Raw genomic sequence first — 14,676 nt, 5'->3', positions numbered from 1 at the left:
TTCTGGTGCACACTGAAGTTTGAGGACTACTGTGTCTAGATGCTCCCTGTGGTTGCTCACCCTCTGATTCCAGCTGGAGCTGGGAAAACCAAATTAGATTCCAGAGTTTTCTAATGAAGTCATTACTTACATGAAGCCATAGACTGCAGGGATGAAATCCCAGGAGCTGAGGAGGAAGAAGGAGAGGCAAATGATTACCACTAGACTTCCCACGTACATCATGGCATATTCCCAAGAGAAGATCCAGAAGGCTTTGCTCTTCACTTTCACAGGTATGTACTGCCGCTAGGAGAGAAGGAAAATGGTATATTTAGGATGTCAAGGACAGAAAGAAATTACCAGCTTAAACTTCAAGATCTCTTCCGCAAAGAACAGGACACAAAAAAACTGAAAATCAAAGGACTTAAAAGGATTTACTTATGCTAGGTAAACACTAACCAAAAGAAAACTAGTTTAGTTATACTGTTAACAGATAAAATAAACTTTAATGTATAAAGTATTGCAGAAATAAAGGTCTTCCATACTGATAAAAGGTTCATTAGAAAGATGTAACAGCTCTAAACTTGTATGTATCTAGTTAACAGTCTAAAAATATATAAAACGGGATCCCTGGGTGGCTCAGTGGTTTGGCGCCTGCCTTTGGCCCAGGGCGCGATCCTGGAGTCCCGGGATCGAGTTCCGCGTCAGGCTCCTGGCATGGAGCCTGCTTCTCCCTCTGCCTGTGTCTCTGCCTCTCTCTCCCTCTCTATGTCTATCATGAATAAATAAATAAAATCTTAAAAAAATAAAAATAAACATATATAAAACAAACATGGACAGGACTATAAAGGAAAAACAGACATAACAATCATCAGTAGGTAGCTGACAGATCAAACAGACAAAAAAATCAGTAAACAAGTAGGAAATACAAATAGCACATTTTTTTTTTCTTTAAATATTTGAGAGATCAAGAGTACACACAAACTGGCAGAGGGGCAGAGGGAGAGGGAGAAGCAGACACCCCGCTGAGCAGGGAGCCCAACACTGGGTTCGATTCCAGGACCCTGGATCACAACCTGAACTGACAGTGACACCCAACCGACTGAGCCACCCAGGCAACCCTAAATAGCACACTCTAATAAATTTGTAACTTCCTTGAGAATGAGTTAGGAAAACAAAATCTATATATCTACATAGATACAGACATAGAAAATGTGGCACAATGGTTAACTGGGTCATCTAAATAAAAGGTACTTCTACTAGTCTTTCAACTTTTCTAAAGCGTAATATAAAAGATTAGGGGACAACAAGAAACAGAACATTTGAATGGTCCTATAAACATTTAAGAAATTGAATTAGTAATGAAAAATTTTCCCATAAAGAAAAGAGCAGGCCCAGTCTGTTTTACAGGAAAGCTCTACCAACATTCAAGAAGCAGGTATTTATTCTAATCTTACATTAACTTTTTCACAGCAAATATAAGTTTGATACCGAAACCACTTACCAACACAAATGCAAAGATGCTAAATGAAATATTATCTAACGTAATTCAATAATACGTGATAAAGGTAGGTTATGACCAGAATGGATCTATTCCAAAAACTCAAGGTTATTCCAACATAAGAAAAGCTATTAATACATGTAACACAAACAGCTTAAAAACAAGAAATCATATTAGTGTCAGATATATGCAACAACTACTTATGATAAAAATAACAAGCAATAAAAGAATTCAGTGAGGTGGCAGAATATAAAATTAACATACAAATATCCTTCATATGCACTAATAATAAACAATTAGAGGACACAATGGTAGAGAAAACCACATTTACAATAACACCAAGGAAAAGGAAACTTAGAATTAAGTCTAACAAGAAATGTGTAAAACCTATTCATGGAAAATTTTTAAATACTCCTGAAAGACACTAAAGTGGACTTGAACAGATGGACAAATATCCCCTGTCCTTGCTTAGGATGATTCCAAATTATAAAGAGTTCAGTTCTTCCTAATTTAATTTATAAATTCAATGCAATAATGCAATCCCAACAAAAATGTCAACAAGCTATTTTATGGAATTATAGAAGATTAAATTCGTATGGAATTTCAACCTTTCATATGGAAATACAAACATGCAAGTAATGAAATACTAATAAACACTACAACAGGGATGAACCTTGAAAACATCATGCTAAGTGAAAGAAATCAGTCACAAGACCACATATTGTATGATTCCATTTGTATGAAATGTCTAATATAGGAAAATATATAAAGACAAAAAAAACCAGAATACTAGTTGCTTAGAATACTAGTCACTTAGGGCTAGAGGGGAAAGGAGCAAAACAGAGAGTGAAGGCTAATGGGCATGGGATTTCCTTTTGGGTGATAAAAATGTTCTAGAACTGATTGCGGTCATGGCTGCACAACTCTGAATATCCAAAAATCATTGAATTGTATACTTTAAGTAAACTTATATCTTGATAAAAATAAAAGCTGTTAAATGTTGGAGAGGATGCGGAGAAAAGGGAACCCTCTTACACTGTTGGTGGGACTGTGAACTGGTGCAGCCACTCTGGAAAACTGTGTGGAGGTTCCTCAAAGAATTAAAAATAGACCTGCCCTACGACCCAGCAATTGCACTGTTAGGGATTTACCCAAAGATTCAGACGCAATGAAACGCCGGGACACCTGCACCCCGATGTTTCTAGCAGCCATGTCCACAATAGCCAAACTGTGGAAGGAGCCTCGGTGTCCATCGAAAGATGAATGGATAAAGAAGATGTGGTCTATGTATACAATGGAATATTACTCAGCCATTAGAAACGACAAATACCCACCATTTGCTTCAACGTGGATGGAACTGGAGGGTATTATGCTGAGTGAAGTAAGTCAATCGGAGAAGGACAAACAGTGTATGTTCTCATTCATTTGGGGAATATGAATAATAGTGAAAGGGAATATAAGGGAAAGGAGAAGAAATGTGTGGGAAATATCAGAAAGGGACACAGAACATAAAGACTCCTAACTCTGGGAAACGAACTAGGGGTGGTGGAAGGGGAGGAGGGCGGGGTGTGGGGGTGAATGGGTGACGGGCACTGAGGGGGACACTTGACGGGATGAGCACTGGGTGTTATTCTGTATGTTGGTAAATTGAACACCAATAAAAATTAATTTATTAAAAATAATAATAAAATAAAAGCTGTTAAAGAAAAACACCATAATTAAGTAAAAAAAAATTAAGTAAAAAAAATTGGTAAATTGAACACCAATAAAAATTAATTTATTAAAAAATAATAATAAAATAAAAGCTGTTAAAGAAAAACACCAAAATTAAGTAAAAAAAATTAAGTAAAAAAAAAAAGTAAAAAAAAAAAGTAAGAAACTGGAAGGAAATATTTGCAGGTTAATATTCCTAATATATAAAGGATTCCTAAAAATTGAGGAAAAACATACCTAAATACAACAGAAGAATGAGGAGGAAAAATGAACAGATACTCCAGAAACATGACGAGGTATTTAACTCGTATTTAGAGAAATGCAAATGAAAACAACACTGAGATACCATTTCTCATAATCAGACTGGCAAAAATTTTGAAATGTGACAACACATTCTGTTAGCAAAGCTGTGGAAAAACAGGCACTATCCTACATTACTGGTGGGAATAAAAATTTTGTACAATCCCTATGGAGGGAAATTTGAAAAGACCTAAAAAAAATACGTAAATACTTAACTTTTGGCTCCAGTAATCCTACTTCTAGAAATCTACCTTGAAGATACCCCTCTGACAATATGAAAATACATACATATACAAGGTTACTTATTAAAGCATTAGTTGTGATTACAAAATATTAGAAACCATCTAAATCCCCATACAAAGGGGAGGGTTGAACTCTGGTACAGCCATACAATGGAGTACTACACTGCTGTAAAAAAGAATAAAGATCTCTATGTATCAATCTGCAGTGACTTCCAGGAAAGAACAGTAAAAAAAGTAAAGCACATAAGGGTACCTAGAGCATACTATCCTTCATATAAGAAAGAAGAAAATACACATGTAATCTGCTCACTTGTGCAAAAGAAACACAGGAAAAATAAACCAGAAACTAAAAATAGTTACTTAGGGTGACAGAGAAAGAATGAAAAAGAACACAATAGTAGAGATGAAGATAGGGTGGTACTTCTCTGAAAGTTTTTTGTATAGCTGATTTCTTAGAACTATAGCAATATTTCTTAGTCTCTTCACATACCCTCAAATAAACAAAAATTTAAAACCTACCAAGGTGTAGAGGAAATCTAAAATCCTATGAACAGTAATAAGTGAGCCTAACTGTATCATGAATAAGAGGACTATGCTGAAGGGCCACATGGGAGAAGGAAAGAACCAACCTGAGTGATTTCGAGAAACAGTAACTTGACAGAATACTGTAATGCTCAAGACAAAAAGAATTATGTGTACGTGTTGTAATCAGGTCAGGAGATATATTTCTGACATGGGTATTTCTCACAGCAATTAGCAATTCTATTTTTTTTAAGATTTTATTTATTCATGAGCGACAGAGAGACAGAGCGCGCGCGCGCGCGAGAGAGAGAGAGAGAGAGAGAGAGAGAGAGAGGCAGAGACACAGGCAGAGGGAGAAGCAGGCTCCACGCAGGGAGCCTGACATGGGACTCGATCCGGGGTCTCCAGGATCACACCCTGGGCTGCAGGTGGCACTAAACCACTGTGCCACCCAGGCTGCCCTCTCACAGCAATTCTAGAACAACTTTGTGTGTATTCTAGAACTGAACATTATTAGCAAATAAACTGTAGATAATGAAAGTTGGGCTTCCAATCATTAGAGAAAGAAATTCTACACAAGGAAAAAGGGGACACTAAAGTGATTCCTGTGGTGTTGGACTAGAATCACAGGTATCAGTATAAACAAATATCGGGATCAGAGGTATTAGTACAAAGAGACAGATACAGAATTATAGACATGCTAGTGGCGGGGGTGGGTAGTGTAGATACATACATATATTTCGTAGCTCTGTCTGCTAGAAGCATACCTATAATGCCTGGTTTCTTTCTTTCCTTTTTTTTTTTTAAGTATTTATTTATTCATGAGAGACACACAGAGAGAGGCAAAGACATAAGCAAAGGGAGAAGCAGGCTCCCTATGGGGAGCCTGAAGCCTGATGCAGGACTCAATCCCAGAAACCCAGGATTACGACCTGAGCTGAAGGCAGATGCTTAACCACTGAACCACGCAGGTACCCCACAACTGGTTTCTAAATAGCATTCACCAATAAAAGAAAACCAGGAATCCCTGAAGAAGTAGTTGATTCCAGGGCTGGGGCTGGGAAAATACAAGATGAGCTTGGAACATCTTACGGTACCATAAAGAAAGGAAAGAAAGCCTCAAAAAGATGAGGGTTGTCAAAAGAACACAAAAGCTGATTTTTAAAAAACTATTTATTTGTGAGAGACACACACACACACACACACACAGAGAGAGAGAGAGAGAGAGAGGCAGAGACACAGGCAGAGGGAGAAGCAGGCTCTGTGCAAGGAGCCCGATGTGGGACTCGATCCCCGGTCTCCAGGGTCACACCCTGGGCTGAAGGCGGTGCTAAACCTCTGAGCCACCCGGGCTGCCCCACAAAAGGATTTAAGGATTTAAAGGAGCCCCCTTTTCTAGGTCAAAGCTAGAAAAATTTGAGCAATAGGCTAATATTAATATTGGATTTTTTTAGATGAAATCCATACAACATATATTTAACTACTTTAAAGTATGCAATTCAGGTTCTTTTAACAGTTGTCATGAAAAGTTTGAGGTGGATGAAGGTTAGCTCCCACTCTACACTCATGCTGCAAAGAAAGCAAGTTTCATTTGTCAAACAAATATTTGTCAAGCAAATACATTTGTCAAACAAATATTCATTAGCAAGCAGGCACAAAGCATTTCACACAAATCATTCTAGAAAATCCATGAAGTCCCAGCTCTCTCCCCTTTTAGTTGTTCCAATTACCTATTGTAAAAAAGATTCACTTGGGGCACCTGGCTGGCTCAGTTGGATGAACACATGACTCTTGATCTGGAGATTGTGAGTTTGAGCCCCATACTGGGTGTGGAGATTACTAAAAATAATAAATAAATAAACTAAAAAAAAAAAAAAAAAGGTTCACTCAAGGCAGAAGGATATTATTACTATCCCAGAGGCAGGGGTCTGTTGTCCTTGGAGTCACATCAGGCAACCAGAAATCCTCCTAAAAAGGTTAGAGGTGGGTGGGGGGCAGCTGGGTGGCTTAGCGGTTTAGCGCCATCTTCAGCCCAGGGTGTTACCTTGGAGACCGGGTATGGAGTCCCACATCGGGCTCCCTGCATGCAGCCTGCTTCTCTCTCTGCCTGTGTCTCTGCCTCTATCTGTGTCTCTCATGAATAAATAAATAAAATCTTAAAAAAAAAAAAAAAAGAAGGTTAGGTGGGGGATGGATTAGGAATGAAGCCTTTGGCACCATCTCCAAAGGAAGAAGTTACAGGCCTTCCTAGATTCTTAATTCCTTTTCACGAAAATATAATAAGCATCTCTAAATACTTAAACCAATTCTACTTCTTTTGAATACTTCGATTGCACCTACTACTTCTCTTATGTTTATTTATATTTTGACAATTGACAATATACAAAAACAGAACATTTCCACCATCACAAAAAGTTCTATTGACAATGCTGCTCTAAAAGAACAAGTTTCAAGAGAACATTATATTTTTGGGGATAGAAAATGATTCCACAAAGAGGAGGCCTCCACAGATAAATTCAAAGAGGAAGGCACGTAAGGTTCTGAGTTCCCTGTAGAGTTGATCATCCTGATCCCTCTTCCTGAAAAATACTGCCATCTGGCATAGAAGGAAAGGAGGCAAGGAGGGTGGGGGGGGGGGGAGGGAGAAAACCACAGTCCAGGGATGGATGGAAAAAACCCTCAAAAGTTAAAATATTCTTTTGGTTTGTTTTTCCCTTCCTCCCTACTTAATGGGATTTAAAGAAGGGAAGTAGGAAGTGAAAAAGGCAGCCATGAAGAACTGAATCAGGTAGACTGTTCAAGGCCACTCTTGGAAGAGAGTCCTAAGCACAGATCCAGGAGATGAGGTTTCACTTTTCACAAATCTGTTAGCAGCCCCCAAATTTTGGTTTGCTGCCACGTTCTCCGTGCTTCATTGGACCTAAGATGTCACTGTCGATGCTTGAGTGGGAAAATGATTTTTTTCTTGGCAAATCTGTGATGTCAAATGGACATTAAATTTTAGGTATAATTTTGTTCTTAAAACTTGGTCTAAAAAAACAAAACAAAACAAAACTTGGTCTGGGAGTAGATTTGCTTTAGGAAACAGAGCCCTGAGAATATAATGTCATGTAGAATGTTTACTGAATCTATTTATAAAACCTGGGTCTGATTAAAGATTAAATAATCTTTCAGGACCACTCCCATTACATCAAGTGCAGCACGCCTGAAATGCTTAAAAAAGAAACTCAAGTGATCCTTTCTTTGATGGCTTGTTATTTATAAGCCCTAGAGCGAGATTTAATCAAGAGGTCCACATTGCACATTTCCCAGGGAACAGATAAGCATTCATTTTACCTACCTCTTTTTCTTCAATAGTAAATGCCAACTTAAAATGAAATGTATGTGAGTTGAAGGGTTGGGAGAATGGTGCCCTAAACTTTTGGATCAATTTTTTAAAAAATCTTTTCATTGTAAAATAAAACACAAAATACAGAAAACCACATAAAACAAATATATAACCTAGTGAATGATTATGAGACAAACATCTGTAAGGTCAGGAGGAAGAAATGTCCCACCACTCCCCCAAGTCTCTCTCTGAGCCCTGTGCCAGCCAGTCTCTTCCTCCCTCCAAAGTCATCACTGATCCTGGCTTATAGAGTACTCACTTCCTTGCATTTCCTTCCTTCCTTCCTTCTTTCCTTCCTTCCTTCCTTCCTTCCTTCCTTCCTTCCTTCCTTCCTTCCTTCCTTCCTTTCTTTCTTTCCTTCTATTTCTTCCTTTCTTTTTTCTTTCTCTTTCTTCCTTCCTTCCTTCCTTCCTTCCTTCCTTCCTTCCTTCCTTCCTTCCTTCCTTCCTTCCTTCCTTTCTTAAAAGATTTTATTTATTTATTCATGAGAGACCTAGAGAGAGAGAGAGAGGCAGAGACACAGGAGAGGGAGACTTCGCAGGGAGCCTGATGTGGGACTTGATTCCAGGACCTTGCAATCACAACCTGAGCCAAAGGCAGACGCTCAACCCCTGAGCCACCTAGGCGTCCCACTTCCTTGCATTTCTAAATGGCTTTCTATCAAACTGTGTATTCCTTTACACTACAGTTTAGCTTGCCCATTTTTTCAAAATTTAATAAAACTTTTAAGTCTCTTAATCTACAGGTCCTACAACCCATCCCACTTGTGCCCCCTACGATTCATGGGTTGAAGAATATGGGCATTTAACCTGTAGAACTTCCCACAGTCTGTTTTTTTTTTGCTAATTATATACTTGGTATTCAGTATTTTTTGCAAATTGGCAGCTGGATCCTGAAGCTTAATCAATTTCAGATTTGATCCCCTTGGCAAAACTCTGGTGGTGGTGTGTTCTTTTCTCAGGAGGCATGATTTGTTTGTTTTTCACATTAGTAGCTATTAATACTCAATGCCTAGATAACTGGTACTACAAAACGATGCTATCCCATCAATTTGTCTTCATTTGCAAGCTCAAAAATATATAGTAGCTCACCTACTATATGGTTACCTAATGGTATAGGAAAGACAAGATAAGTGCTTATTTTTTTCCTTTTATTTCCAGTACTCAAGGTAATGAATTGGTTCTCTCTCAATTCTAATTGGATCAATTACCAATTGACCTTTCTAATATCATTATGAATGCCTGAATTTAAATATGAGTTTTAATTCATTTCAGTTCTAATCCTAATGAAACTCAAACTGTCCCTCTTTGGTCAGTGAGAGCCTCTTCAAGTTGGATCCTGAGTCCTTTTGAGATGACCCCAGCAGTCTTTCATAGCTTCCCTGTTATCTGGTATCACAGTAGTCTAGGATTATCCTGTACATTTCCTGCCCTAAACGTAGAATTAGCCATTTCTCTGAGAAACTCATTTCTTTTAGTGCGTAAAAATGGTATTGTAAGATCACAATCTGAGCCCTAAGGATACTTACTGATACTGGGTCAGTGACTGTTTCTAGACCTTCTGGAGGACATAAACATAAATATACACACATATTCAAACTTCTCCAGAGGCCAGGCAGGTAACAAATGAATGAAGTTAGGTAATAGCAATGAAGTACAGCGAGTGGCTCAGCAGTTTAGCACTGCCTTTGGCCCAGGGTGTGATCCTAGAGACCCAGGATCGAGTCCCGCATCAGGTTCCCTGTGTGGAGCCTGCTTCTCCCTTTGCCTGTGTCTCTGCTTCTCTCTCTCTGCCTCTCTCATGAATAAATAAATAAAATCTTTAAAAAAATAAAGAAATGAAGCACAGAGACTATGCTTAACTGTGAAAAGGGTATGCCTTGTCTAAAGGAGACAGATCTCCCAATTTTTCAAAAGAAGCCAGAAAGATAAAATTTTAAATGAGTTTTTAAAATGTTGACAACTAATTAAAATAATTAAACAGCATAGTCAAATAAAATACCTCTGTGGGCCAGATGTGGTCCATGGGCTATATACTCTCAACCTGAAAAAAGCAACCTGTAGTTACATCCCCGAGGTTATATGGTTGCTAATGTACACAAAAATTTCAGGAAGTAAAAGAATTCTCAGACTGGTCAAGAAAAGCCTAACTATAATAGGAAAGGGGAAAAATGTGTAATTATCTCCTTCCCCCCCAATTTTCTAAAGCACTAGGGAGAAAAGCATTTTCTAGTGGCACTTGAGTGGTACAGTTGGTTGAATGTTCAAACTTGGTTTCAGCTCAGGTCATCATCTCATGGGTCATGAGATTCAGCCCTATGTCGGTATGATCAGTGCAGAGTCTGTTTCAGGTTATTTTCCTATCTCCCTCTGCCCCTCCCGCTTGTGTCCCCCACCCTCCCCCCCCGCCTCCCACAAATAAATATTAAATCTTTAAAAAAAAAAAGAAAGCATTTTCTGTACAGAAATCATTTCTTTCTCATATTACGGTGAAAAAGGCAAAAAGTCAGTACCAGGAAAAAAACCCAAAACTCTTAAGGAAGTTGAAATCTTTTTTTTTTTTTTAAGATTTTATTTATTTATTCATGAGAGATAGATAGATAGATAGATAGATAGATAGATAGAGAGAGAGAGAGAGAGAGAGAGAGAGAGGCAGAAGCAGGCTCCATGCAGGGAGCCCGATATGGAACTCGATCCTGGGTGTCCAGGATCAGGCCCTGGGCTGAAGGCAGCGCTAAACTGCTGAGCCACCCAGGCTGCCCAAGGAAGTTGAAATCTAATAAGTTTTTATACTTAAGTTCTTAGACTATCAGGATAAGACCCAGGAAATATATTTTACATGATAGGTATATTAGAGGCAACAAAGCTGGTAGAAAAGTTAATTGCAATTGCATGATTAAGTGCTCACACTCATTTTCACCTGTTCTTTTTTATTATTTTTTTAAAGATTTATTTATTTGAGAGAGAGGGAGAGCACGAGCAAGGGGAAGGGCAGAGGAAGAAGCAGACTCCTGCCAGAGCAGGGAGCCCAATGCAGGGCTGGGTCCTGGGACCCTGGATCATGACCTGAGCCGAAGGCAGATGCTTAACTGACTGAGCCGCCCAGGCGCCCCTCATTTTCTTTCAGCTGTTCTAAAGAAAAGGTAAGCTAACAGCATTGCCACCTCTGAGTTGGCCCCCTCCTAGAGTCAACAGAGACAACAGAATGTTACTGGGGAAAGAGAGTAAAATGTAAAAATTCCATATAATATTCCAAAGAAGGCTGGGGAAAGACCTACTTATTAAGAAAGACCTGGTTGGGGGGCACCTGGGTGGCTCAGTTGGTTGGGGATCAGGTTCTTGATTTAGGCTCAGGTCGTGATCTCAGGATCATGAGATGGGGCTCTGCACTGGACTCTGCGCAGTGTGGAGTTTGCATGGTATCCTCTTTGTCCCTCTCCTTCTGCCCTTCCCTCCCCGCCTGCTTGTGAGCAAGTGTGTACTCTCTCTTAAGTAAATAAATAAACAATCTTAAAAGAAAAGGGAAAAGAAATAAAGACCTGGTTGGGTTTGGCTCCTTTGATGAGAGCTAATACCATATGATATTACTGGACATTATCTGGAGCTGCTCCAGGCTCCAGAAAGTATAGAAATCACAGGATTAACCTTTACAGTTCAAAGACAAGACAGAAGGTCAGGCTGCATTAAAGCAAAAATCCATAAGCACACTTATGAGGTATTTCCCCCTTGGTTTCTGTTACTTTCTTTCAAAGAAAATGAGAACCTCAAGCCATCTAAGGAGGTCCAAGATTTAGGAATCCCAAGCAAAAGGAAAGAGGGAACTAGAAACCTGCCTGATTGCACACTGATGTGTTAACCCTTTGCAGTAACTAATATTATCCCCATTCTGAGGCACGGAGAAGGGACTGAATAAGGTGACTGGCTGAGCTGCTTGATTCCATGACTCAGTGGAACTGTCCAATGATGTCAGAAATAAATTTGAGTTTTAAACAAAAGTGATTTTACAAAAGGCAGTGTTTACAAATTGGTTTAACAAACCATTTAAAAATTTTTTGTCAGTTCATATGTACAAATAAATATATTTATAATAGTATTTACTTGACATAGTTGCACAAAAATTCTGGTTCCTCTTAGTGATCAGACTTCGTTTGTTTGTTTTTTTTTTTTTTTTTTTTTGTGATCAGGCTTTCTAAAGAATGAACTGTAAGGGGCGCCTGAGTGGCTCAGTCGGTTAAGCATCTGCCTTCAGCTCAGGTTGTGATCCTGGGGTCCCAGGATTGAACCCCACATCAGACTCCCTGCTCAGTAAGTAGTGTGCTTCTCCCTCTGCCCCTCACCCTATTCATGCTCTTTCTCTCTCTCATAAATAAATAAATAAATAAATAAATAAATAAATAAATAAATAAATAAATAAATAATATTTTTTAAAAAAGAATGAACTGTAGCAACGCCTGGGTGGCTCAGTGGTTGAGCGTCTGCCTTCGGCTCAGGTCGTGATCCTGGGGTCCTGGGATCAAGTCCTGCATTTGGCAACCTGCGGGGAGGCTGCTTCTCCTTCTGTCTGTGTCTGCTTCTCTCTCTGTGTCTCTCATGAATAAATAAATAAAATCTTTAAAAAAATGAATTATAAATATGAAGTAATAAAGGAAATGTAAACAGCATATTGTTATGTGGAAAAATTCTTGGATTCAGCAAGAATCCGGAAAGAGAATCAAAGAAAATTTCACAGTGCAATGATGTATCAGACTAGCAATCATAAGTCAAATTTGAGAAGCCAGTGCTGGCAGCCTGAGAGGAAATGGTTCACAGCACTTTATTTTTAAGATCTTATTTTTAAGTAATATTTACACCCAATATGGGGCTTGAACTTACAATCCCAAGATCAAGAGTCACATGCTCTACTAGCGAAGCCAGTTGGGCACCCCTGGTTCACTGCATCCTAGACACTGGTGGTGGCACTACAAGTTGGCTGAAGCTTTCTGGTGAACACTCCAGTATTACATAATAAGGACCTTGAAACTTCTCACACCTTTCGGTCCAATGATTCAGCTAGAGGAATATGCCTTAAGGAAATAACTTAAAGAAAATCATATTACTGTACTATTTATACCAGTGACAACTAGAGCACATCTCAAATTCCCCCAAAAGGGCAAAGACCAAGATAATCATGTATCACTATGTACATAAATATGAAGACATATTATGAAGTCACTTAAAATGACAACTATGCAGACTATTTCAATAAGTATTTCAATAAGTGGAGGTATACACTCAGTTTTAGCAAGAGTGTTTATAATTAAGAAAAAGGCTCTGAAATCAGACATTTCTTGGTTTAAATTGTGGCACTGTCCCCTGCATACTTTCAAGAAATGCTTGTTTTCTAAGAATCGATTTGGACCACGAAAGACCTGCAAGTAGTTACCTGCTCTTGAGGAGATGTGTGTATTCTTACTGAGGTGGAAAAGAGAGACATGTTAGAGGGCAGGCTCTTGCATCAAGCTGCCTGAGTTCATGTCTTGGCACTGTCACCTGCCAGCTGTCTCACCTTAGCCAAGTGACTACACTACCCAACATTCCAGTTGCAATTCACGTGTCTAATATGGCTAATATTAGACTAAAACATGGCTAATAAAATGACCTATCCCATAACGTTCTTATGAGGTTGAAAATGAAATGATGCCTGTAGAGTGTTCAGTATAGTCCTGGACATAGTAGGTTCTCAGTAAATGTCAGCAATCTGTATTCTTTAAGTAATACTTATTGATCACCCACCATTGTCCCAGCATTGCATTAGGGACACCCACTACATTTAATCCCTACAAGAACCTTATGAGTATTGAACTTTTTTTTTTTTGAGTATTGTTATATAGAAGTTTTTAATTTTTATTTATTTTATTTATTTTTTAAGGTTTTATTTATTCATGAGAAAAAGAGAGAGAGAACGGCAGAGACACAGGCGGAGGGAGAAGCAGGCTCCATGCAAGGAACCCGACGTGGGACTCGATCCCAGGTCTCCAGGACCAGGCCCAGGCGGAAGACAGCGCTGAACTGCTGAGCCACCCGGGCTGCCCTATAGAAGTTTTTTAAAAATGAGCTCGGAGAGGGGTCTATGTAATAGTAGATGACAGAAGGAGAATGCAAGATAGTTGGTAGGTTCCAACCACAAACATGCAAAATGAAATACACTTATACATTTGTAATGATATGCATAATTGGAACTTAATGTTCACTAGGTCCATTTTGTTTGAAGTTAGTCAAGTGTCTTTGTTTGTGTTTTTGAGTAGAAGCAAGTAAATATGAGATAAGGAGCCCTCCCATTGCTTTTATTGAGCCATGCCTTCCTTTCCCCAGGCAGTGACCAGGCCATGTATTAAATGTCACTGGAGTGCTGGCTTCTGACCAGCAAGTGCTTACCTGAAGGAGATAGAGGAGTCCTGGAACAAACAAGGTGAGTGGGTACAGAGACTGGTATGTTGCTAAGGCTAGAAAAATAGCACTGAGGAAGGCACTACCTGTAAAAAGAAATAAATATATGCAATAATCCAGTCTTATTAATCAGGATTAGACTGAGCAAATCCCAAAACAAGAAACTTTCCATAACTGGTCAAATAAGCTTTTGCCAAATGTCTCCTGGTGTACAGGTACTATGCAAAACTCATACAGAATGAGAGCTTCTTGGCTTGATTTCCCATGAAAGGAAACCTAGGAAGTCAAAACCATTTACCTTAAGCAACCTGAGACACTTCAATTATGCTTCCTTTAAATTTTCAGAGCAAGAAAGATTTCACAAAACTTTGATCTAAAGATGAACAAAGGGATCAAGTCTATTAACATCTGTGTCCTATTTAACTTATCAATGAAACCCATAATTATTGCTTAAGCAATTCAGAGGTAGGAAACCCATCCCTATTTTATAATATCTTTTCCTTATGTACTATCTTCAGGTCATGTATTTATTATTAAAATATATTAACTTTTATTAATAATGCCCCTATTCCCTACATAAAATGGACCACTACAGAATTATTAAAA

At 38.7% G+C, this 14,676-nt stretch overlaps 1 protein-coding gene across 1 annotated transcript in view; it reads right to left on the bottom strand.

The window, feature by feature from the left end:
- PIGU (phosphatidylinositol glycan anchor biosynthesis class U) overlaps positions 1-14,676 on the bottom strand; it is a 95,952-nt gene that overhangs the window by 25,589 nt on the left and 55,687 nt on the right. Inside the window, exons 7-8 of the mRNA XM_055305292.1 lie at positions 14,059-14,156; positions 131-285 (exon numbers count right to left, since the gene is read on the bottom strand). Coding sequence (XP_055161267.1) covers positions 131-285; positions 14,059-14,156 — 253 coding nt within the window. The remainder of the gene's footprint in view (positions 1-130; positions 286-14,058; positions 14,157-14,676) is intronic.

Source organism: Nyctereutes procyonoides, unplaced genomic scaffold, assembly GCF_905146905.1.
Source record: "Nyctereutes procyonoides isolate TBG_1078 unplaced genomic scaffold, NYPRO_anot_genome, whole genome shotgun sequence".
NCBI lineage: Eukaryota > Metazoa > Chordata > Mammalia > Carnivora > Canidae > Nyctereutes > Nyctereutes procyonoides.
The sequence above is the reverse complement of the archived record's forward strand: the minus strand, read 5'-3'. Positions and strand labels throughout refer to the sequence as shown.